This window comes from Pleurodeles waltl, chromosome 2_2 (assembly GCF_031143425.1).
Source record: "Pleurodeles waltl isolate 20211129_DDA chromosome 2_2, aPleWal1.hap1.20221129, whole genome shotgun sequence".
Classification (NCBI taxonomy): Eukaryota; Metazoa; Chordata; class Amphibia; order Caudata; family Salamandridae; genus Pleurodeles; species Pleurodeles waltl.
In genome coordinates, this window is record NC_090439.1 from 1,024,946,710 (window position 1) to 1,024,973,102 (window position 26,393).

The 26,393-nt window shown below is 39.5% G+C and overlaps 1 protein-coding gene across 2 annotated transcripts in view; it reads right to left on the reverse strand.

The window, feature by feature from the left end:
• KCNQ3 (potassium voltage-gated channel subfamily Q member 3) overlaps positions 1–26,393 on the reverse strand; it is a 660,337-nt gene that overhangs the window by 103,359 nt on the left and 530,585 nt on the right. Inside the window, exons 10-11 of one of the 2 annotated variants that reach the window (XM_069220768.1) lie at positions 20,533–20,589; positions 140–342 (exon numbers count right to left, since the gene is read on the reverse strand). In XM_069220768.1, the coding sequence (XP_069076869.1) occupies positions 140–342; positions 20,533–20,589 (260 nt within the window). The remainder of the gene's footprint in view (positions 1–139; positions 343–20,532; positions 20,590–26,393) is intronic. The other variant, XM_069220769.1, reaches the window with a different exon arrangement.

A 26,393-nucleotide genomic window follows, 5' to 3' on the forward strand; every position in this document is an offset into this window, starting at 1 on the left:
TCGCCATTAAAACGTTTGAAGACCTCTGAGTTATGGTATTTGCGCCACTTATGACGCAACTATCTTTGTGATTCAAACCCAAACTTACATAATACAAAATGAAAACAACAGAACAAAAACAGAGGAAAGGACTCATTACCTTCAGAGCTCTGCCAGAAAGCGTAGGCCTTCATGCGAAGGGCCGTCCGGAAACGCTCCTTGTTACTGAGAGCGACATTCTTGGGCTCCTTGGATGGACTCTCTTCGATGCCGTCAATGTTCAGCGGGGCGAAGCTCTTCCCCTTAGGGCTGCTTCCACGGGGATTTGACAGTCGAACCCGGTCCAGAAGATTCCACTTTTGACTGCAAAACAAGCCAAATAATCACTTTTCCCCCTGCGTTTCACATGACGCCTCCAGAATAGGCCCTCCGCCATTTTAAAACCTGGGGTACACATGCAACCAGGTAAAATTGCAGGTTGCCAACTAATGTTAAAACCAGTATGGAGGCTACTCGCAAAGGGATTTTGGAGCATGTAAAGCAGTACTCCTGTAACAATGTAACTTATGCACGAGTAAGCAGGCCCCAAAGCACATAAAATGGAAATAAAATGCGTACCTTCAGGGAATATTCATATAGTTAGTACAAATAGAAAGGTCTTAGCTTTCTCTCTATTTTTTTCTAACTGGGAGTTCATTATTTTGGGGTCCGTTCACAAGGACTTGTAAGAATGCCTAAAAGAGTATCGCTGAAGTGCTACTTTACGCACTCATAAATGCTTTTTTGAACCAGTCCTTGCGTGTACATGGTTAATCTTGCATTAAGATCAGTCATTTAATGGAGAATTCTATATCCAGACGTATTAGTAAACATGTGTACCATGTGCGATTATGCTTTCTTTTTTGCATCAATAATAATAACGTGTTATTGGCAATTTGCATTGTCTTTATAAAGAAGAAGCAAATAGCACGTGGCAATTTTGGGCTAAATTCAAGATGGAGTCTTTTTACGTAAGTGAAATATTCACATGCTACAATTCCATGGCGCAACCCAGGAGGGTGTATGGAGGCTCACAACCACATCCAGACTTACATGGGCCGTCAGCCACGAGGCCAATGTCCTAGATCAAGCGCCTGATGTATTAGAAAGATTTAGACTACCAGGCCTGCACATGGGTTGAGGACATGTGTGTATGTGAAATGCTGTGTTGTGGCAGCTCACGTCCTCTGGCCCTTCACTATACATCTGCAGTGAAGAAGACCTATGAAGTTGAGCCCACAGCATTCACTGGCATAGTGGAAGAGTCCCCCAGGGAATAGGTAAAGAGAGTGGAAGCCAGGAAAACAGAAAACATTATTCATAAAAGGGCCTCCCCCCTGCACACTATCTGTCCTACTGGCACCAAGGTGTCACTCTTTTATGCTAAGTGTTTGTCCAGTAGCGCAGCCAATGTGTCATGGCCCCTAGTGCAAGTGCCGTTTGAGTTATACCGGGCAGCACTAATCAGGGTGCGGATGCCCCTCAGACATCTGGGCCCAGGTGCCACTGCACCGGCTGCACCAATGGAAGCTACTGCCCTATATATGTCTAATAAGAGCACTCGCGAGCTTTGTGATGGGCACCGGTAGTGTTGGGCGAAGGCGGAAGGTCAGGAGTGCCAAGTATTTTAAAGAGAACTTGTATTGAATTAATAGAAACATCAGACGAAATCAGAACGGAAGTCCAATTTTCAACCACATTTCACAGGGTAAATAGGACGCTGCACTGTAGACGCTGCTTGTCATCATCTGTGTGCTTCTCCCTCTGCCCAACACAGGCACCCCCAAACCTTTAGGAAGCATTCCCGCAAGGAGTAGAGCTCAAAAGGGGGTGGTAGAGTCTAAATATTTTAAAGTGCACTTTCATTAAATAAGAAACGGTTCACGTCACAGAAGATGCCTGAAGTGCGACCGTACAGGCAAATCCCAAGGCTTGCAAACTTCAAAGCAAAAACACCTCTAGCTATTAATACATGATTTTATAAATCCTAGAGTGTAATCAGAAGCCACCATACTTCATGTTAGCAGTGAGAGTTCGACAATCAGCGATCGGTACATTTGCAGAGTTTTTCCAAATAGCATTTGGCGAAGTAAACATACTCAAAGGGGATGTTCCCATAAAGCAGCTTCAGTGCCAGAAAGCCTGTGTCTGGCCATCATTTTGCAGCATTTTCACATGCATTCCTTTGTGAAACAGAAGCCCTGACATACGGGCTACAGATAAAGCCCGATTTGTCATCAAACAAAAAATGCCCTTTGTTCGTTTCACAAAACCGATGACATTTGCTATCACAAAAAAACGTTTCAGAAGGTTTGGTTACACCCCCATTCCACAAGCTCTTGTTCCAGCATGCGCATACAAGGAAGGGAGAGACATGCGGTGCGCAGGCTGCATTGTTCTCCATACTAATGGCAAGATGGGATTCAGACGAAATGCTAGAAACCTGGCATGCGACAGGACAGTGCAGGCTCGGTCCACCATGCAAGGCCTCCTCGGCTGTGGAAGAATCCATGTGAAGGAACATCATGCCATGGATGCCGTAGAGTTCAAGTACTCAGCATACAGTTAGCAGACAGTGCATGAACAATTTTTTGTTTGTATTGACATTTATTTAGCTCAAATCTAGCTGGATAGCAATGGTGCACTGGACATCATTTGGGAGCGCACACGTCCCATTTCACATTGACATTACCTTGCTGATAACTCCATTACATTTCTTACGTATTTACATGTTAGCGTTAGTCAGGGCTAATGATTTGGCTATAATTGCACAAGCACAGAAAACTGGATTAGGATCTAAGGGCCATATGTACTAAAGCATTTTCCCATAGACACAGAATGGGTAAAACCCTTTGATACATCTGGCCCTTAATCCCTGTAGCAGGATTCCTTTGGGAGTAGGATCCATGAGGAGTCTCGTGGGGTTTCTACACCCTGATTGGCCCTCTAGGGATTGGAATAATCTTTGGTTTGTGTATGCCAGAGGCAGAATATGCTCCATCCATTTACATTCCCTGATGGTTAGGTGAGCGGTTCTTAAACAGGAATCTTTTCAGTACAAACACTTTAGCAAAGGGGTAGAGACCGCCCCCCTCAAATGGGGCCTCTCCTGTGGGCAGTACAGAGGCCGTGAGTTAGACTTAGATGTTAGATCCCCCATGACTAGCAGGGCATTGCCAAATTGGGCAACTGAGGTGATTGGCCATGGTAATCTTGCAGATTGTGGCCACTAATGTAATCTTGCCTGATGTGGTTACGACTACATCTCTAATAAGATTCGCAGCTCGGGAGCATTTTTATTGAACATAAGTAGCTCTTATTATAGAAAAGGTTGGAGACCCCTGACGTAGATGCTACATTCCCCATAACTAGCAAGACATTACTAAACTGGGCAACTGCCTCTTCAAATAACTGAGAGAAGAAAAGAAACTGCATAGAAATACAAGCATTACAGACACCGAAAAGGATAAAGAAGACAATGAACTACAACTGATGCTTAAAATGCACATTAACTTATATATTCAATAAGGAGGTATGGCTGGAATGCTCCATGCAAAATGCCGCAATTGTTGTTGAAAAACTTCGAATTTAAGTCGGCCAGAAATCACCAGTCACCTGTAGTAAGACAATGCAACTGAAACAAGTTATTTTTCTTTAAAAATGTTCAATCATCAGCCGCCAAGGTATCATGTCTACAGTTCTGCACTGCTGGAGGTCATTGCACGAAAGCAGAACTATGTCTGCTTGTTACCACGCTTTCTGAACCTCAACCACTTTTAAAAGTGAACAACATTAAGCTGCTAAAAATATACTTTGTGACCAATTTTATCGTGTATTTTGTAAGCTATTCTTACAGGTATTTGCAACTATAGTAGCACCACTTTCATAAGAAGGAGCCCAAGAGCAATAATATTTCAAGTCACTTGCCACTTTGGAAATGGGTGAATTCATACATGAAACAGGCCGTCTGCCTTGTTCCTCTGAAGTTACGAAACACCATCTTTGCCCCATATATCATAACTTTCATAAAAGGTAAGAGGACTTAAACTGATTCATACATATATATGCATGTTAATTTAAGAGCTTGAAGCAATCCTAAACGTCTTGACCTGAAGTTTTTAACAGGTGATCATCTATTGGTACATATTACGAATACATATTTCAATAGCTCAGGTGTGTCCACCAATTTAAGAAGTTCCTTATGTTTGAAGAATGAAAATATAGGGCCCACTTCACAAAGAAAATAGCAAATCTAAACTAGGAGATTTACACCTATGTGTAAGTGTACATTTACAACTTTCTGTGTTCCACAAGTACTCCCAGGAATCCGTATGGACATTTTGATGCATATTCCTATGAAGATCATGTGAAATTTCAAACAGCAACAATTGCCACTGCTCGGAGTTCTCCATAGTTGAGAATTCTATACAGGAAAATAGGACCCCCCAACACATTATTTTTCGCTATGGAGAAAATATTTGCCCCCCCTGGAAAAATACCCTCCCCTGCATCCCCACCAAATCTGTGGGTGGATCCATTCCTACTTGGAAAGGGATTTATGCCAGGTATTGGCTGAACTAAAAATGCTAGCATTTCCAGGGTGGGAACGGGAATGAGAGGAGCTTGTGAATGCCCGCAAACGTACATGATTTTTGCCATCCTCGAACTTTGAAGGCTAACCAACATCTGTAAATGCTCATTTTCTTCACCTCTCAAGTGGGATTTACAAGTGTGGAGATCTACCACTTATGACAACGACATCTGCACGCATAAGTGGGTTTATGTCTGCCAGGAATCACTTTGTATTCCAGGTAGATGGAAGAAGGGTGAATTTGCTTATAAACTTACATTTACAACCAGATATAACTTTAAGAATAGAGGTACGAAGAGGGTAAGACGCTAATCTTGGTATGCAGCCATTATATAATTGATGAACTATTGGCTACAAAAACATTGTTTGAAGGAAGAGAGGGGAGAGCTATCTATGTGGTTCATCCTGGGCCAGCTGAAACAGGATGTAAACCTGAGCTTGTTGCTGCACACCACCTAGACCTTGCTCCAAACGTGGTGAGACTGGCCATCTTTGGTGAGGAAGCATGTCCTCATGCACTAATTTAGCAAAAACCAATGTTTTTGCTGATGCTGTTTAGCATCAACAAACAAAACAAAAGAAAAAACATCAGCAATGATGTGGTTGTGGCCGAGAACAACATCACTCCTCAGCTCACTGATGAGCCACATATGCGCGCAATTCATGAATGATGAGAGATGCGGGATCCAGTTTTTTATTAATCTAAGATGATGGATGCCATTTGGTCAGTAAATAAAAAATAATTTCAAACACAAAAAGAGTAGGGCAAGCCACGGAATAAGAAGAAATTAAATGAAAGTGACAATAAAGCCAATCAATGGTAAGCACTGGGGTGGGGAGGCTCTAAGCCCACTGTAAGCTTTTGGTATGGCCCACAAGAGGCTTTCACCTACAGACACCTAAAAAGAAGAAGCAAGACTGAAACACTGCGTGCATTCCTTCCTCCTAGAAGGGATTCCTTTGAGACTGCTCTGTTAACTCAGTCACTGTGACCAGACACCCTTTTTGTGGAGATGAAGATTTTGCAGGTAATTTGAAATACAGTTACTTGCACAGACGGTGATGATCAAAATGAAACACTTATACTTGACAGCGCTTCATCTGAGAGTGCCACCATCACACGTTCCAACAGTGCACTCTCCCTTGCCAGTCACGTCTCTTCAATCAGCAGCATACATTTTACAGTCTAGCATATATATCTGACATTAGACTCTGTTACATGTACAATGTCTTGACTATGGATGATACCACACATCTCCCTGTTTGTACACTAATATTGCATATTTGTATGGAATTAAAGGAAACCATATCAGCTAAAATGTGTATAATAAAGAACTAACCCTTATTATACTGCAATTTCCAAACAATATAGTCTTTTAGTTGTTTTTTTAATCTTTTTGTTTCTCTTCTCTTCCTTAAAACACCTTTCTCTATACCAATTTGATGGTGCACTTCATTGAAATGGCTGCTTTTATTCATTTTGTTCCACCATGACCTGACTTTACCACAACACCAAACTCTTAGTTAACCTGCCCACCTGATTTTGAGATGAGCGAGCTATAAGCTTTCCTTTGGTGGCGCACATGTTGGGTTGATCAATGATAAGCTAACTACAAACAGTCTTTCAATTTTTGCACATCATTTAAATTCATTATCCGGGAATCTTCTGTCACAATTGCAGTATTAAACAGTTTTATCACCTTTAATCATCTGCTGAAATTAGACCACACAGTTGCTTTCATTTTACCATATCCCCTACTTGTACCTTTATATTCTTTACAGCTTTCCTTTCATTAAAGTACAGCATATTCAATTCACTTTCTTTCCCTCTTTTGTCCTCTGTCCCTTCCCATCTGTCCTTCTTTTTCTTGCCCCTTCCTCATCCGTGCAAGTCATAACATAATATTCAGCCTCCTAACTCCCAGAAGGTTTATCAGTAGTCTTACAGTAGCACCATGTGTCCCATTGTTCCATGTAGTTCCACTGTATGCGCCAACTCTTTTTTTCTACTCTTTTCTCCATGCCTCCGTCATCTGGCAGTTTGAATTGCCTCTGTGAAAGTCTTAGTCAATCTCCCAACCATGCCACTTGCTTCTGGGAAACAGGGAGCATTTCTTATACTTATTACCCCTCTCAAACATATCTTCTACATAAAGTCCACGCTATTGATTGAGAGTATGAAATTTGGTAATTCTTCTCAGATTAAAAATTAATAAAAAAATGTAATTACATATTTTGTGCTAATTTCACTCACAATACTTCTAGCTACCTTGAGTATAAGTCTTAAAAGAAACAAATATTTAGTGTTCCCTGCATCCTGAGATGAGACAACTATATCTAAGGCTAGTTCTTGCCATGGCCTCTGTGATAATTTCCTATTGACCTGGCTGCTAAAAATCTATCTGAAGTCTCTCCAACTGTGGACCAATTCAATAACCTTCTCGTTAAGACGTTTTGGTGCAATCACTATCATGCCTCTATTCCCATTGTTACAATTGAAGCCCAGTAACCCCTGATTGCCCTGGGGCCACCAAGTCAATTCTCATATGTATAGTCTTTCAATGAATTGGGCATTCTAAATGTGTATACAATTCAGTTGAGGGTAAGAGATAGACCAACTAAAGAGTACAGAAGAAATGCACCATAAAAATATACATTTTTTGACAGGACACGTTAGCTTTAATTAGACAGCTTTGGTGTTTACTAATCATCACAACTATAAACCCTGGTATTAATGGTGCATCTGGATATAACTGCTTTGAATTCCTTTGTTAGGATCAATCATGAACACTGGTCGGTTATTGGACATACTCTCTTGGATCTGGAACAAAGCTGTCATTGTTCCTACATGTGTATATGAAGTGATCATTGGCTTTTTTGGTATCTTGCAATGCCCATAGCCCTTCTATAGGAAAATACATACACCTGTACATAACTACAGGTGTTACTCAGTGCAAAGTCTCAGTGTGCTGAGCTCTTGAAGAATTTCTAGCACAATCGATGCAAAATACAAGTAAAATAGTTAAATGAATAGGCTCAATGCACTGATCACGAAATGGAAATTATGAGGCTCTTTCTTTCTTATCCATCAAATTCAGAACATCTTTATCTAAAAGTGTTTTATTTTTGATAGCAGTGGATGGAGAAGATCATTTTTGATCTTTAGAGAACTTAGAAAAACTGGTCACTTGCCAATTTCACCAGAAAATGCATACTTGCAATTGAGAGATGGCATCAAAACAAAAATGTTCAGAAACAAAGCTTTGAATTTAAAAATAAAGTACATGTTCAAATAGTTTAACATTAATCAAACATGACTTTCTGGCTGCCAATTAGCCAGCTTAGGACCAGATTTAGAGTTTGATGAACAAAGTTCTTTGTCAATACACCAAACTCTTGGTTTGCCCGCCCACCAGAATTTGAGATGAGCGCACTAAAGGCTTTCATTTGGTAGAGCCCACGTTGGCTCCATCAATGATAAGCTTACCCTGAGGTCCCAAAAGAGTAGGGGCCATGGGGAAAATCCATCAAACTGGAAAATTGGCAGTAATGGTTATAATTCACCACACCAGTCCGAATTTTCAACTTCTACCACCTTAGGTGTTTACCCCCAAAGGTCTAACTGTCACAAATCCTCTTATATATTACATACATAATGCAAGTCCTGGTAAGGGGGAAGCACTCCAAATATTTGTAATCAACAGTCACTGTATCAAATAATTACAACCTTTATTCTTGCAGGGTGGTCATACAATCACATTCAGTTTATTAATAATTTCAAAAATACCATTGAACATGGACAATTATGTAATCCTTAAATTCTTCTTTTCAACATTAATGCACAAAATGTCAACCCAGCCAACTTGTTTCATCCCTTTGGGGACATGCATGACGTACACACTCTAATGACAATAAATGATAAACCAAAGCTTGATGTCAAGGATTTATGTGAAAAATCACATCTAAGTTCATTCCACAAGGTAGACAATTTTTAGGTCTTAACTTATTTACTAAGAAAATAGAGGAAGAACTGTACATATGTGATGACAATTGTACAATGTGCAGTCGTGATCTCATGGAAAGGAAAAGGAAATGTGAACCCATAGGAATTCAGGGTTTTGCAAGACTTAGGTTCAGATGCTTCTATTGTGATACATGAAGCAAATAAGGGGGAAATATAGTTATTATGCAAAAGACTAAGTATGAGGATGAGATCAGAAGACTTCTGGATGACACCAAACGTTATATGAAAGTGATGGGCATCCCTATGGGCTAGGTGAAAGCGGCTATTTTTTAGAAATTAAGTGTTTGGAGGAAATGGGTCTTATCAGTGACTCTAGGCACAGTTATTTAAGGATTGATAATCCATGTTTTCCTGTTATTTACATATGACCAAAGGTATACATGCCTGGTAGAATTCATCCGAGGAGACCGATTATAACCGGTCAAGAGGGGATTACAAACCACATCTGAACATGTGGATCAATATTTGAAGCTCTTTGCAATGAATTTGCTTTCTTTTGTGAGGGACATTATGGATAGATTGAATACATTTGAGGTTGTCATGCAGGATGAAAAAATGCTGTTTGTGCCCTTAGATATTGTAGATTTGTAAATATAGAAGGATTGTGGACTGAGAGCCATGCATTATTTTTTGTCATCTAGAAAGTCTTTATGACCATTCGCATATGGTTGAGATGGCTGAAGTGATTCTGACAAATATTTTTTTTGTATTTGATGGTGATTGTTATCAGTAAGTTCAGGGAGTGGCAATGGGTTCCAGGTTTCCCCCTCTTATGCAGGTTGTTTCAGTGAATGCATGCTTGGCCACCATCTGCTAAGGAATTGGGTCCAGGTTATTTTATGGTTGTTTTACTGATGGAGTCCTCATTGTTTCGACACACTCTGAATCAAAGATGCATGATGATCAGTGTAGTAGTAGGGAAAGATGCGGAAGACATTGTAACGCGAAGGGTTAATTAGCTTGAACAGTGTAGATGAGCGTGATGCCTGCCGAAGCCAGAACAATGTGAAAGAAATTCACGATGTTCGCTTTCAAGCTTGTTTTCTTTTGACATTCCGTAGATAAACTTATTCGCAGCTGCATGTGTGAGAAACAGGCTGTAAAGGAGAGTCAGTTTCAACCTGGAGAACGAGACCACAGTAAAAGATGGAATGAAAACAATGGCCAGGGAATGGCAAGGCAGCCAAGAGACATGTACTGATAACATAGCTAGAAAATACTGGAAGGGGGTAGAATTCAAGCTTCAGGTTATTTAAACACTGAAAGGTGGGTGAGGGAATTTTGAAGCTCGCAGATGGAGTTATGAAACTGTCATCTTCAGACCCAGAGCTGCCTCCCTGTTTTGCTGTTCCAAGACCGTGACGCTCGAGGGGGAGAGAGGTTCAAGCGGGCGGTAGAGGGCTTCCCAGCACTCGTGGACTAAGTGACTAAGTTAAATTCCACCCAGGGATGAAAGGCTTTTCGTTTCTCTGCTCTATTATTATGATTGATTATTATATTTGCACTGTGTTTATAATCTGAGAAATTCAGCTCGTTTATAGTTTTTCCTGCTTTACTGAACATCGTAGTGTAAGTCTGCCACAGTAATTGAAATGTGCATTTTAGTGTGCAGTAAATCAAAGCTTATCTGAAGTATTCAACTCGTTAATATTCTGCTCCCTGAACATCATAGGGTATTGCATGTTGGTATACAGTTATTCCAAGTTTATATCTGTCAATTAACTCTTTACTCAGATGTATGCATAGATGCTCTTTGTAGTGTACTTATATATAAACGTTTATATAGATATTTTTTTTATTTACTATTCTTACTCTGTCAATTAACTCTTTGCTTATTCGTATACATAGATACTATCTGTAGTGTACATATATATGAATAGGTGCTTTTCATTGCCATTCTTATTTCACTATTGTTAATGTGCTAAATGCCTGCATTTATCTGAAATTATAGTAAAGCTAAATTTATTCATAATTGGCGTGTGGTCCTTCATTGAGCGTCCTTATTGACTTATACCGAACAGGTGTCAACCAGCCACCTGGATAGAACACATGATTATTTTCAGTATTTGATGATAAATTCAAAAGGGTCTACCCTAATGACCCTAATATACCTGGGTAGAAAATAAACAATATGTTAACACAATTGGTCAAATAGTAGGGAAAGATTTAAAGCTAATTCACATTCAATGAAACTCTAAATAAATCATTGGGAATGTAATTTAATTACACAATTGATTAATTCATTCTTTTTCCTACAAAAAGGACAATCAAAAACATATATGCTTAAATGGTGTTTTATATATAAGTAAAGCTTTACAAAAATATTCCACAAATCAACATGTGCCCAAAAATCCTTCATTGCTTTCCTTATTTAGAGACAATGTGGTTACCTGCATTAATTATATAGTGAATCCACATCTAAGAGATGATTGCATTATCTATCACATCTCTGATCTTCTTGTATTTCCATCCTTATTCACAGAGAGATGTGTTCCACAATCCTTATAAATCAAATACATTTTCCTCGCAACCTCTCTTATTATCAAAAGGTCGACGCATACCACAAGAGGTAGCTCAATAAGCACCCTTGTAACAGCTCTATAAATATTTGTCAAGCAGAAGAAAGTGGGAGATAAACAGTAGAAGCTCTGACAGTGGGCGGTTCTTGAGCCAATATTGCAAGGCATTTGTCTCTCCGGTAGTCCTGAAAAGGCCCAAATGTGAAGGGGCCGAAACACGTCAACCTTTTGATAATAAGAAAGGTTGCGAGGAAGATTTATTTGATCTATAAGGATTGTGGAATACATCTATTTGTGAATAAGGATGGGAATAAAAGAAGATCAGAGATGTGATAGATAATGCAACCATCTCTTAGTTGTAGATTTATTGTATAATTAATGCAGATAACCACATCATCTCTAAATAAGGAGAGCGATGAAGGATTTTTGGGCACATGTTGATTTGTGGAATATTTTTGTAAAGCTTTACTTATATGCTTAAATGGTGATTTTATAAATATATTTTTGATTGTCCTTTTTTATAGGAAAAAGAATGAATTAATTAATTGTGTAATTAAATTAAATTCCCAATGATTGATTTAGAGTTTCATTGAATGTGAATTAGTGCTTCAGGTGTTTTGCATTGACTTGCTTTTGGATTGGATTTTTTTTTGTGAGAAGAGGTGTTTTGCTGCATCACTATGGAGGCTTTTGTACAGTCCACTATGGTGGAGCCTCACCATATGACCTGAGCATTAATGAACGAATAGATGGTTGTTCACTTGCAGGAGGGGCTGGTCCTTCATCAATGATTCTGGTACTGACAAGGCCTCCATGCTACCAGCTTAAATAGCGAGTATATCAGGGATGCTACTTCAGCACAGGAAAACAGTTACAGTTGAGTACGTTTGATAAATTAGACTTTCAGGTGCCAAAATAGGAGTCGATTTTCAGGGTAGTGATGAGGATGAGCATTTTGGAATTCTTGAGCTTTTGACATTCTGATACAAGTTAATTACTAATGCACCACTGATATGATGGGATCACGACCCTTTTACTATCTGGGGTGAGGCTATGAGTGTGGACGAGTGAGTAGATCATATGATTTATGTTAAGGACACTCAATTTCAGTGTGATACTCAAAGATAGCATTCCCAGTTGGGGAACACTTTTGGCATTCAAACTTGACTGTTAATACTTGGAGCAGAAGCTTGATTGGTGGATATGACTTGTTTAACATGTTGTGTATAAAACATTTTAATAATTCTGCTCAAGGAAGAATAGTTTTTTTTGGTATTATAAGTCTCATTTACTTTCTGATCTAAATTAATCCATATTTTATTGATGAAAGTTATTACATGAAGTGCTAATTTTGACTAACAGATGTGGGTCATTATGACTCTCTATTTGAGATACGCAAATAGGCCTTAGAAATATGATACAATGCAATATTTTAACATTCAATAGGGACTGGCATTGGTCTGACATTTTCCTCTTCTGTTTTAGAAAGAAACTGCAAATTGACATTTGGAAATAGTTAGATTGTACCGCAAGTATTCTGTGTAAGGAACCACTATTATTTGATGTAAGCAACAATACTGAAATTCTTTACCTCAATTTCTACTGTATGGTACAGGCGTGGGATGTTATTAGAATGTTAGATATTGTATTAATTCTGTAACAAGCAGTGAGAAAGACTTAATGACTAAAGATATACATGTATGATTCCTTCTATCATTATAAAATGCCATTAAAAAATCAAACATTTAAAACATTTTAGAATTATGTTTTGTGAAGGAATGTTTTATTTGAGAAAGAAGGGAATGGTATTTATCATTTTGGGGATCTTGGCCACATGCTATTGGGATATGTGAAATGGCTTTGTTAAGAAATTGAAGCTTTACATTTAATATTGTAACTATTGTTTGTATATATGTATTTGGAGCCCTGATTAAGTCCCATAGAAGGGAGGAAACACATTGGCTAGGCTTTTTGTGCATTAATGTTAAAAAAAAGAATACAAGGATTACATAATTATCCACATGCCATGGTCTTTTTGAATTTATTGATGAACTTAAAGTGGATGATTATATGACCATCACCGCAAGAATACAGAACATTGTAGTATAATTATTTGATGCAGTGACTGTCCATTACAAATATTTGGAGTGTGTCACCCTTATCTGGATTTGTAAAAACATCCATCAAACTGCCTGCTCTATTTAGAGTGGGTGATGTGACTATTTTGTACTGCCGCACCACCAGGAAACGGCTGGGGAAGAGGGACAGAAAGAAACACTAATGATCCCACAATAGGGTATACCATTCACAGGTCATTATGTCAATGTTGGCTGTTTTCACATCTATGTGAATTATTGCAATTTTCAAATATTCAATTACAAAGACATACAGGTGATTCTGTTCTCCAATTCATGCTGGCAGAACGTTAGAAAATGAAGGCCTGCAACATGACATAATCAGGTGTCATGCACATTGTTAGACCTGACAGCCTTAGGGTGGTCGCCCCTAACTTTGTGCCTGCCTCCCTCCACTTTTTAGACACTGTTTTTGCTGGTTTTAGGACTCTGCACATTTTACAACTGCTAACCAGTGCTAAACTGCATATGTTCTCTCCCTTAAAACATGGTGACATTGGCTCACACCCAATTGGCTTAATTAATCTACTTGTAAGTCCCCAGTAAGGTGCACTACATGTGCCCAGGGCCTGTAGATTAATTGCTACTAGTGGGCCTGCAGCACTGATTGTGCCACCCACATAAGTAGCCCCTTAACCATGCCTCATGCCTGCCACGGCAAGGCCTGTGTGTGCAGTTTCACTGCCAATTCGACTTGGCATTTAAAAGTACTTGCCAAGCCTTTAACTCCCCTTTTTCTACATATAAGCCACCCCTAAGGTAGGCCCTAGGTAACCCATAGGGCATGGTGCTATGTAGGTAAAAGGCAGGGCATATACCTGTGTAGTTTATATGTCCTGGTAGTGTAAAACTCCTAAATTCGTTTTACACTGCTGTGAGGCCTGCTCCTTTCATTGGCTAACATTAGGGCTACGTTCATAAAGTGTTTGAGTGGTAGATTCTGATCTGGAAGGAGTAACAGGGTCATATTTAGTATGGCCAGAAAGGTAATACAAAATGGTGCTGACTGGTGAAGTTGGATTTAATATTACTATTTTAGAAATGCCTTGCAATCCACGTCTGGCTGGATTAGTTGACAGCTCCCTTGTGCATTTCACTCAGACAACCCCAAACACAGGATGCTCAGTCACACCTGCACACATCTGCATACTGAATGGGTCTTCCTGGGCTAGAAGGGTGGAGGGCCTGACACTTACATGTCAAAGGACAGTGGCCTGCCCTCGCACAATGGACTGCAAAACCCCCTACTGGGACCCTGGCAGACAGGATGGAAATGAAACGGGACCTTGTGCACTTCTAAGCCACTCTTTGAAGTCTCCCCCCATTTAGACCGTATTTCTGACCGTACCAACTCAGACACTTCTTGACAAGATACCTACTGGGAAAGAAACTCTGAACCAGAACCTGCAACCTGCTAAGAGAAGCTGCCTGGCTGCCCAAAGGACTCACCTGACTGCTCTGCTGTAAAGGACTGCTGCCTTGTTGTTGCCCTGCTGCCTTGCTTCCCTCTGGCTCTGCTGAGAAGTATTCACCAAGGGCTTGGATTGAGCTTACCTCCTGTTTCCTGAAGTCTCAGGGCCAAAAAGACTTCATCTCTGCAAAGAACTCCTTGTGTGGCAAAAATCAACGCACAGCCTGCCAGAATTGATGCACAGCCTGCCCTGCGATAAGAAAATCACCGCAACGCTGAACCGGAACGACGCAGCCCGGCTCCACGCATGGAGATCGATGCATTGCCAGCTTTGTGACCGGAACTTTGACTTACGGCCCACTGGACCGATGCATCGCCGAGCCGGAACAACGCAGCCTGACTTCCTGCGAGAGAAATCGGCGCAGCGCCTGCCGTGTGACGGAAATTTCCCCTTACTGCCCACCGGATCGATGCAGCTCCTGTGACTTTGTCCTGCACGCCCAGGATTTCTCTGCATCGTCCCCAGGGCATCCAAATACCCAGCAACCCAAAGAGGATCGAGGTCTGCATACTGGAAATCGACGCAAAGCCCTTGCTGCGTGGAAAAGCATCAACGTATTTGTCTGTGTGCGCCTGGAGAAACCAATGCGCCCCTCCCCGTTTCCCACGCACCTCCTCCTCTGCGGTCCCATGCGGATAATTTAGAGGCAAACCAGATACTTTGCGCTCACAAGAGACCATTGTTGTTTTTAAGAACTATAAGACTCTATTTATCAGTACAAAAGTGATATTTCAATTTTTATTCATCAAATATAGATCGTTTTGATCTTAATCTACTCAGATAAATATTCTATATTTTTTCAAAACCTGTCTGTTGTATTTTTTTTTGGGTGTTATACTGTGTTATTGCATGATTTATTGCACAAATACTTTACGCATTGTCTTCTAAGTTAAGCCTGACCACCAAGCTACCAGAGGGTGGGCACAGGATAATTTGGATTGTGTGTGACTTACCCTGACTAGAGAGAGGATCCTCACTTGGACAGTGCTTGACTGCTAACCAAAGACCCCATTTCTAACACACAGTAAGTGCCTTATACTTAACATTCTCTTCAGGAATATGTAGAAAAGATCGTTATTATACTACTGGGTAGTTCTGTAATGTATTTGGAGAAGCTGAGACAGCTGCCACTGAGAGGCAAAACAATTAGCATTTGATTTGCAGGACAAATTCTAACAAAGACAGGGCAAACAATGTCCCTCCAGCGTGTAAGGCATGAATATGCAGAAGAAATATACAGTAAAGTATATTAGTCTTTCCTTTGTCAAATGTATTTAATGTATGGCATTCAATAGTCTAGCAAGAATCTCTATATTGCAACCGGGCTTGCAGACACATTGGTAGGTTTATAGCTGTCTGTGATTTGTCATGAGTGTTTACACATCCTTGCACATACATGCTAAGTTTGGATATGGGGCTACAAATTGTGAGGCTAATTGAGTCAAAAACTCAAAACATTTTTCATGAGGGAAGGTCTCCTTTTGTAAGAGGTCTTGAAAGTGGCCTTTCAGCAACAATGTACTTATGGTTGATTATGGAAGAACAAATAACACTATGGAAGGCAAAAGCAAAGGAGAATGCAGTGACTATGCACATAGCGCTATTTTAGAGATAAGACCACAGGCTAGAATTTTGAAACCTATATTTCAAGAGTACTGAGATAATTTATACATGTCATAGTATAATGATATTACTTCCACTCTGGCATTTAGTACTCAGTCACAGTTTCAATCTAGATGGAGTGCACCATGGTTCAAAATGAATTCAGAGACAAGGTATTACAGGGGGGATATTCCTTCGTTTTGGAGTGGGTAGTGGAGAAAATTATTAGATGGTACTCATCTCTGAGTGTCTTGCTTTATATGGGTCAGTGTGGGGTATGGGTCAGAATAAGGTAAATAAAAAAAATATTTCAACATATCAGTGGTTTCAAGCTGTAAAACCAACAGACCTCTTTAAACTGGATGAATCATGTAGAGAGCTCATAAAACGATATAGCTCTATCTAAAGCTCCATATCAAGCACATTCATTATTACTGGAAAAATGATAGCTCCTTAAAGCCTCAAGTCTCAGACACATTTACTAATATCCGTAAGAGTTCTTAAACTTATAGTTGCAAACAGAACCTTAAAAAGGCAGTTTCTGTGAATGTTACAGTGACATTATTTATATAGAATGTACACTGACAATAATTGCTGACAAAAATACCTTAATGTTATAGTTTTAATGTGAAATAAAGCTCTTTAAAAATCCCCCAGTCATATATAAGGTCGAGTCTGCATCGCATGCGCTCACGCGCGCGTATGCAGCGAGACGCTTTAGGTATTAGAAAAGGGCTCGGAGCCCTGTCGACGTCAGGTCAGTGTTTTTCATTCGTTCGTGGGCTTGCCTGTTAAAATCCACTTGATTTCATTAGTGGAAGGTATGCATACGTCATGCCTTTTCTGGTGGCTAGCCCTCCTCGAACGCATCGACCAAGTACAGAAAACATGCGAGGCTTGCTGTTTTCTGTCCGGCTCGTAGACTACTTTTTCTCTATTTTCCCAGCGCGATTTCGCTTGGCAGAAGTCGAGCGATTTACACAGTTAATTGCACTTTTTCGGGTTACGCATTCGGGTTAGGAGTTTACAACTCTATCAGCTCTAACATGAGCAAACGCGAGACCCGTTGCATTGCAAATGCTTGTTTAGTTTTAGTGTTGTGAAACAATAATATACAAACCTACAAAACCCAATATGTCACACATCTTGCTAGTTTATCCTTAATATTTCTGACTGTATAGTGATTATACATACTGTGGCTGTAAACATAAGATAGATCCAGTACTTTTCATTGATGTTGATAGAGATTAAGTGATGTAGCAGCACCTGGCAAGCATGGTCCAATATTTGAAGATTTGACATAGAACTTTATTGTTACATTCATCATTCTGGTCAGAAAAGGTATGCAGTTTCCCTTATGTCGCCTATTTTAGAGAAACGTCGTTGATTATATAACCATTACAAAATACTAAATGTAAATAAGTAATAATGATAAGCTTTATGTTGCTGTGTTCTGTGGCCATACATATTAAACTGTCAATCAAAAAATTACTGGCAGATTCCAGGAAATAAACTTTAAAGGCTAGCTAAAGACCATGCAGGCTCATACTTGATTCAAAAACAAATCACTGCCTCAGACACCTATTCCTCTGGATTTGAGAGTTTAATAGTCAAATTTCTGATATATAAGCTCCACACTCCAAATTTCATCTTAGTAGTGGGAAAGATTTATACAAAAATGTTTGCCATTAACATGACTTTAAGTCATAGTCACTTACTATGTTTACTCATGTTTAGTTTTGATTGTAGTTAATGTAGTCCAGAAATTTCAAAATGAGTTAATGGTGGTGGCCATCTTTATTTTGTGACGTGAACATTTCATTTGTTGTAAAGTTGAAGTTCAAATGTTGTTGAAAACTATGTTATTTTTCCTTCTTTTCCATGTGATTTTTTTTTTTCTTTTCTTTGTTATTATCATGGAATGTTGTTTAATGAATAGTGCATTCAAGAGGCACCTGCAGAGTGCAGACTAGTCCACGTATCTTATCTTGTTACAGATAGTATGAGCTTGAAGGACAAAGAGTGAAGTGTGTATTGTGAGAAACCTTGAGAACTTACCACATAAGTAATTATATCCTTTTTCTTTAACCAGATTGGACATTCTTTTGAGAACTGTACATGGTTGGGTAAAATGTTAGAGTTGTGTGTGCTTTGGGGAGCAGAGAACAGAAGATTTTAGAGTGCTCTCTCAGAGAGGAGAATTACTTTTCCTAGATGAGTGATGTTTCCTTTGTCCTTCTCATTGAAGCGACTACACGCTGGTTGGTTTTCTGCTTTGTATGATTAGATCTAAATTGATTGCCTATTAATTGAAGCATATACATTTTGAACATAAATTGATAGGCACCTGATTTTTGTCTTTTGTAAAACATTAACTTTCAAAAAACCTTCACAGTTTGATACTAAAATATTTTCTGGAGCCACCTCTGCTTCACATAATTTAGCATTGATTTGTTGATCAGGCTCAGGTATGGGGCACCAAATTCCATAGGGGATTAACACTGCTCCTGGGTCATCCAGAGGAGTGTTTTATGGTTTTCAAATTTGCATAAAGGAAAGCTCACAGTTGCAACACGAATAATAAGCAACAAGGTCAGTAGTCAGTCAGTCAGTGATCACTGCTGTGCGGAGTGGACAACTGTCCTGCTATGTTCCAAGTGGTCAACTCTTTTCTTCAACTGTCAGTGTAAGATTGAACTACATTTACACATTTCACTAAGTTTTTTTAATTTTATAATGCAAGTAATTAATCACGAAGAATTTCCAAACTTGGAACTACATTTTTTCATACTAATACATAAACATGATACAGCTACCTAGATAATGGCAAGAGAAAGAAAACATAAAGACGATTCCATGCGGCATGATGGAATCAGAGAAAGAACTAACCTATTCGTCAAAGTTCTAGCTGTGCCTGCTCTTCACTGATAACTGTTTGTATAACTGCCCGAGCCTGAAATATATTTTCTTTTTAACTTTTTAACTGATGAGGAAAAGCCATCATGTCCGAATAATATCAACATACTGACTAAATTGTAATTGAGCCAGATTGTACACTTAAATGTAAAAGCCAGATAATTCATGGCATATGGGTTCTTATTTAAAATGAGTGCTTACCTGTAATATCCGATCACTAAAGTATAAAAGCGAGCCCCAGCAGTTAAGCAACATGATTACTCCTTCTTGCACAGAGAGTAAACACTAGAACGGATTGACACTCTTATGGTTAATATTTATAGAAATGTAAGCCTTCACATATCGCTTTAGATTTAATGATAAACAATTCAAAAAGATCTGCCAGGATATCATTGGCATCATAATGGCCAGCATGGTTGGACGTGAAGAATTAATCTATACCCTGCATGTCTCATTTGGTACCCAATTATTCTGGAAGTGCTCTCTCGCTGTAAAAAGCTACCTTACATTTACGTAGATTTGCTTCATCCAGACATTTGCAGATGTGAAGTTTACAACGGTATGCACCCATTCAGACATCTACAAGAATCAATCTGTAGCCACTGATTCTCTCCATTCTGCCCATTTAAACTGAGTTGCCTGTTTAACACAGCTTGTACGAATGTAATGGTTGGAAGTGGTCAAGTAGGTAGTTTGACGATGAACACAACATGCAAGCTGTAGAAAGAGAAGATCAAAAGAAACATCTTAAGGAAGATATCTCAGGGACTAACTGAAATGTAAATGGGAAAAGATGAGTATTATTTGATAAGAATGCCATGGGTCACCTATTATGCAGAACCAACACTGTAAAGGCAGCTGCATGCTGTTCTGCCATGTTTAAGGACTGCAGCTTGATTACAATGTAGCCTTGAGTAGGAAAGATGCATTCCCTTTAACAGTCTACATACCGCAAAGCCTACCTGAAGCTCCCTATGAAGGGATGGTGCCTCAGAATCAAGGCACAATTCACTGCTTTGGGTCTGTAGTTGCGTTGCATGCACTAAGTATGTACACTATAGCTAATTATTTTCTCTTGTCCATTACCTTTAATATCAATACGGTTGTCTGATGTCATTATACAATACCAAAAACACAGTTTTCCATTCCCAGTTTTCTAGATGGCCTATCAACAGTCAAATATAAATTCAGGCAAAAAGCAGCATGCAGTGCAAAATGCAGAAAATAAACTTAGGCTCAGTAAGGACCATTGTACCTAAATTTTCTTGACAGGCTTGATCCAAAGAATGAGTCCCTACTAAATATGACATCACTGCAAAGTGAAGAAGAAGAAATGGAGATGACTTGTTTAGATCAATCATGCAAATTCGATGGAAGGCATTTTAGTGATATTTCACATGCACATTTGGTAGGTACATGTTCCCCATTGCTGAGTTTACATGTTGATGAGATAGCTGATAATGTATCCACAATGCATCTGCGTATTAATGAAACATTGCATGCAAATGCCATTAATTTCATGCATAGACATACATCAATGCCACACACATTTGTAAGATGTGATATTCATCGAGAAGGATAATCACTCTCATAATCTCTGCATAAGGGGACAATTGTGTCAAATGTTTTACAAAATTAGTGTAACGGTTCTTGATGTACACCTTCTTTTTGTAACACTCTATATCAGAATGCAGCATCATCCATGTCCATATGGTAAGGAAGTCAATCAGCAGATTAAAGCTTTCCAGAATTAATGCAAAAAGGAGAAAGTGATTTGATTTACTAAAATATTTGAAACCAGGAATTGTAAATATGAAAGGTGAAATGTATAGCTTAATAATATTTTGAGGTCACAAAACCATGTCTACATATACTCATATTTCCTCAAATGGCAATTCAGTGGATTGTCTATTGGGAGGTAACTACTTTTGAATATGTACGATATGACGTCTAGCTCACAGATTTATTTTACACACGCTTCAAAGATCAGTGTGCATTTAGAGGTATCAACTGTACACAAAGATTATAGTCTAAGGTGTTGAGTGAAGATTTCACAGAATGGTTGGGAGGACTACAATCTCAATTTATAACATTACAGTATTTCTACTGGGCACTTATACCATTCAAATTTGGAATATCCATATCCTTATATTTCTTTTTCAGTACATGTTGTTTAATTAGCACTCAAAGTAATAGGATTATAATGATTTAATGTAATCTCATATTTATACTGTCCCTTAAATTCGTAGATCTACACATTCTTTCACTGAAAGTGAGCCAGACAATGTGTACTGAAAACTCACCATAAGCCATTGGACAGCGGCATTTACCTAGTGCTAAACCATTAGCCTTAGGAGTCATACCTTGTTCAGTAAACACATAGGACCTATGAGGTTACCTTTCCATCTATCCAAAACACTAAGTCAGGCCTACTGGTGGCTTCTGTATCCAAGATCTGTAAACAGTCATGTCATCACATAGGTGATTCACACCTATGAGTCATGGAAAATTAACCTATTACCAATACCTACCCTTTCATGTCATGTATTACGAGAAGCCTTTGATTTAGCTCCACATCAGGAAATATAATTCTTTATCTAATCTATCTCTGGTTGACAAACAAAATCAGATAATGTATCCTCATGAATCAAGGTGAACTAATTTTCTAAATATGTTTGAAGAGTATTTATTATCTACATACATTTAAAGAGTTCAAATCAAAATAGGCACGCTTAAAAAGTTACAAATGTTTTGCTTAATGGTTAAAATTATGTCTTTCACCAAATGAAAATATGATTCTGCAGACTGTCAGCTTGCTTTCTGAGCACACTGAACTATCTAATTTGTGGATATAAAAAAAGCAAACCTTTTCAGTGAGTATTTCAGTCTCACATATAGAAAAGTGGAAAACTATGTATGTAAATTAAATTCTGATTCAGAAAGGTGGAACCACTATATATTTGCATACAGATATGTCACTCATGAAGGAGGAAAATCCACAAAATATGTAGATTTTTCTGTCACAAGAAACATTAGGGCCTTATTTAAATTTTGTGGATGGGATAATCCATCACAAACATGGTGGCAATCCTGTGCACCTTATTACAAGTGCAGGATGCAAGCAAAATTTTGAAAGAGCTTCCTATCTGCTAAACTCTTAATAAAGCTCCTAGGTTTGGTCCAATAATAGTGTTAGTGTCTTAACCCATACAAATAAAGTGACTACCAAGAGAACTGTATCTTTGTGTGTCTTCAGTAACCATAGCGATGCACAGATCTGCTCTTCTAAGTACAAACCAAGATGACCAGGCATCAGTGGTGCAGAAATTGTGGGAAAATGCATGCAAATCCCACACTTTCAATAACGTTTTGAAGGAAGAGATGTCATGTGTAATAGAGGTTTTCCATGAGAAAAGATGGACAAAATAAATTGTGAGATATCACTAGGTTCCTTTCCCTGGCAGACATATTAACTCATTTCTGATAATTCATGCACATTCAGTTGTGAAATCACAGGAATATATGCACCCAAATACAAACATTCATCAAACTTGATTTTATGCTCCACCGACCACAAAGATGCGTTACTTCGACCCCAGTGACTGAACGGTGACTGAGCCCACTGTGCTTTATATTGGATTCTTGATGGACTTAATGCTCACGTTTTGCCTTCAAAAAACTCATTGCCGCTTTACACTTGAAAGAAACATGTCGGCTGTGGCTAAACCATGTGAAAGCTTATTTTAATTAAAACTCTTACTTTGGAAACGATATTCAGCAGTCATTCCTATTCAGCTATTATTGTGGACTTCTTGCTAAGTATATAGAGTGCTAAAAATCTCATATAGCTGCTATTCATAAATCTGTGCAAAGCAGGGGTACAGGTATTCACTCAGTGTGGAGATTTATTTGTCCATTACTCAGGCCCAATGATGCTCAGTTAGAAGTTAGAACTGAAAAGAAAAAATAACAACAAAGTAGAAACAAAAAGTAGAACATAAGACTATTATAGCCTTAGAGGCCACCATAGTAGACTATAGCAGGCATTAAAGACCCGCCCCAGTGTCAAAGACCTGAGTCGAAGGCGAGGGCCTTTAACGAGGGAGCAGGACTTTAATGTCCAGTATAGCCTAGATAGAAAGGGCTGTAAGGCTATGAGAACATTCCGCCTCTAGAGGGCAGAATGTTCTAATAAATAAAACAAAGGCCTCACGGGGACTGAGGGGTTTGAAATTCCCTCAGGCTCCGTGAGGCCTTTGTTCACAGTTGTTGTTGTGAACAAAGAACATTGGAATGTTGAGCTCCGAGCTTTTACAAGCCATTAGAAGCCCGAAGTACTCCACTGTTTCAAATGAGGCTCCCAACATTCCAATGTTCTAATGAAAAGTAGACTATACAAAATCACTGTGAATAATAATGCATGGGTCAGATGAGCGAGGTTTTAGGTTAGTTCCAGGTTAGTTTTAGCAGGGTTAGCATTATTTTTAGAAATGAGATAACTACAGGCTGCATTAGGGTTACAGTTTCTCTATGGGAAGGATGTAAAGATGTTTTGGTTAGGAGTGGAGGGAATGTTAATACTAGAATTGGAGGAAGATTTAAGGTTATGTTGACCTCAAAGGCTGGGTTTGGTGAAAGAGATGGTGTAAGGGAGGTAAAGGGGATGGTGTAAAGGATGGCATAAGAATAAGGTGCAGAAGAATTAAGGCACAGGGAGGAGATGGTGTGGTTTTACCTCCCTTGAAAACTAGCTTGGCCAATAGGATGTAAGTGAAAGGGATACAGTTAAGGTTCTGGAAGTAATATTTCAGTTATGTTAAGGGTTACGGTATGGTCACATAAATTTCATAAAAGTAATAGTAAAAATGTAGGAGGTTTGTGCCTGGCAAGAGGTTTAGATTAACAGGTCGAAATGGCATTTTAAAACTGCACACACAGGCTGCAATGGCAGGCCTGAGACATGTTTAAAGGGCTAATTAAGTGGGTGGCACAATGACTTCTGCAGAACTACTAGCAACATTTAAAATACAGGTCCTGGGTAAATATTGTACCACTTTAGTAGACACTTGCAGGTAAATTAAATATGTCAATTGGGTATAAGCCAATGTTACCATGTTTAAAGGAGAACACAAACACTTCTTAGCAGTGTAAAGGGTGCAGAGTCCTAAAGCAAGCAAAAACAGAAGTCTGGAAGGCAAAATGTATTGACGGAAAACTGAGCCAAGGATTTCAGGTCAAACACATATATCTCTATCTATCTGGGTCCTTATCGTTGAGTCAGTGTTTCTATAGGAAATGTGTTTTCTGTATTGCTAATAAATTTGGCACTTTTTGACAAATCTCCACAAAACCTTCCAAAATATATCTCTTTTTTGCCTAATTTGTGCAGTGAAAGTTTCAGGTTTATTTGTCAAGAGGGAGCAGGAAAAAAGGGGGTTCCCTAAACACAAAATCCCCATAGATTTTCCATAAACTTCTTAAGATGCGCTACCGCAAAAACTGCTGCACGGAATTGCACCAAATTTGGCAGGAAACTAGATCTTGGTCTGCAGATTGTGCTTTCTGTGATTTGGTGTAAATCCATTAATTTGTTTTTGGGAATGTATGTTTTTAAATGTATTTGCATATCTGGATGGTTGAGTTCAAGGGACCCTCACAAGAGTCCCTCGAACCCAATTTCAATAGAGTGCTCTGATCGACTCAGGGAGCTTTTTACCCCTAGGGCAACCTCGCTCCCAAGGGAGTCAGACCTCTGCCCGCATGAGTGCTCTGAGTTGCTGCCAGCAACATAAGAAAAATGTTGCTCGCATCCTTTACAAGACACGGGGACTTAGTCCCTTGTCCTGAACTAAAATATATATCCCTAGGCCCCATGACGGAACCCAGAGGGTGTGAACGCTGAACTTATTACTAATAAAATTATGTATTATGAGTTATGAATTTGCATATTGTTAGACTTTTCATCCTTGACGTGGTCTCCCTTAAATTTTTGCCTCTGTTTCCCAGGTTGTTGATGTGCGCTGGACTCTGATTTTGCTGTTTTTGTTACCCTGGGCACATTACCACTGCTAACCAGTGCTAAAGTGCAGGTGCTCCTACACAAAATGTTTATGTAATTGGTTTATCTATGATTGGCATATTTGATTTACTAGTAAGTCCCTAGTAAAGTGCACTAGAGGTGCCCAGGGACTGTAAACCAAATGCTACTAGTGGGCTACAGAGCCGGCTTCCTCTTTGCAGGGGCTTTCCCGCTGGGCCAGCGGGCGATCTTTTGGAGATCGCCCGCCGGCTCAGCGGGAAAGTTGAAATGACCCCCGCGGTTGGGCGGTTTCCGCCCGGCGGGCGGCACCCGCTGCCCGCCGGGGTTGGAATGACCCCCATAGTAATGTGTTTTATATGTCCTAACAGTGGAATATTGCTAAATTCGTTTTTCACTGTTGCAAGGCCTGTCCTTCTCATAGGTTAACATGGGGGCTTCCTTTAAATCTGATTAAAGTGTAGATTCCCTTTGGGAGCGGATGGACATGTGGAGTTTGTGGTCCCAGAGCTCACAATTTAAAAATGCATCTTTTAGTAAAGTTGATTTTAAGGTTGTGTGTTTGAAAATGCCACTTTTAGAAAGTGAGCATTTTCTTGATTATATCATTTCTGTGACTCTGCCTGTTTGTGGATTCCCTGTCTGGGTCAGTTTGACAGTTGGGCTGGTTGCACCTCACACTAGACAGTGACACAAAGGGAGCTGGGGTGTAGTCTGCATTTCCTGATGAGCCATCTGTGCTAGGGGGGCGAGGAGGAGGGGTCACTCACACCTGAAAGGACTGTGCCTGCCTTCACACAAAGCAGTCTCCAACGCCCTGGGCAAGGCAGGATTTCACAATCAAGGGACACTTTGCTTTGAAGTAGGTCTACTTCAAAGGAGAAATTGGGTATAAGAAGGGCACCCACAACCACAGACTTTAGAACACTTCTGGAAACCAAGCGGAACCTCTGCCTGGAAAAGAGCTGAAGAGCTGAGGAAGAACAGCTTCCCTGCATGTGACTGTGCTATGTGGAGCTATCCTGCAGTTGCTGCTTCTGCCAGAGTAAGAGGGCAAAGACTGGACTTTGTGTGCCTTC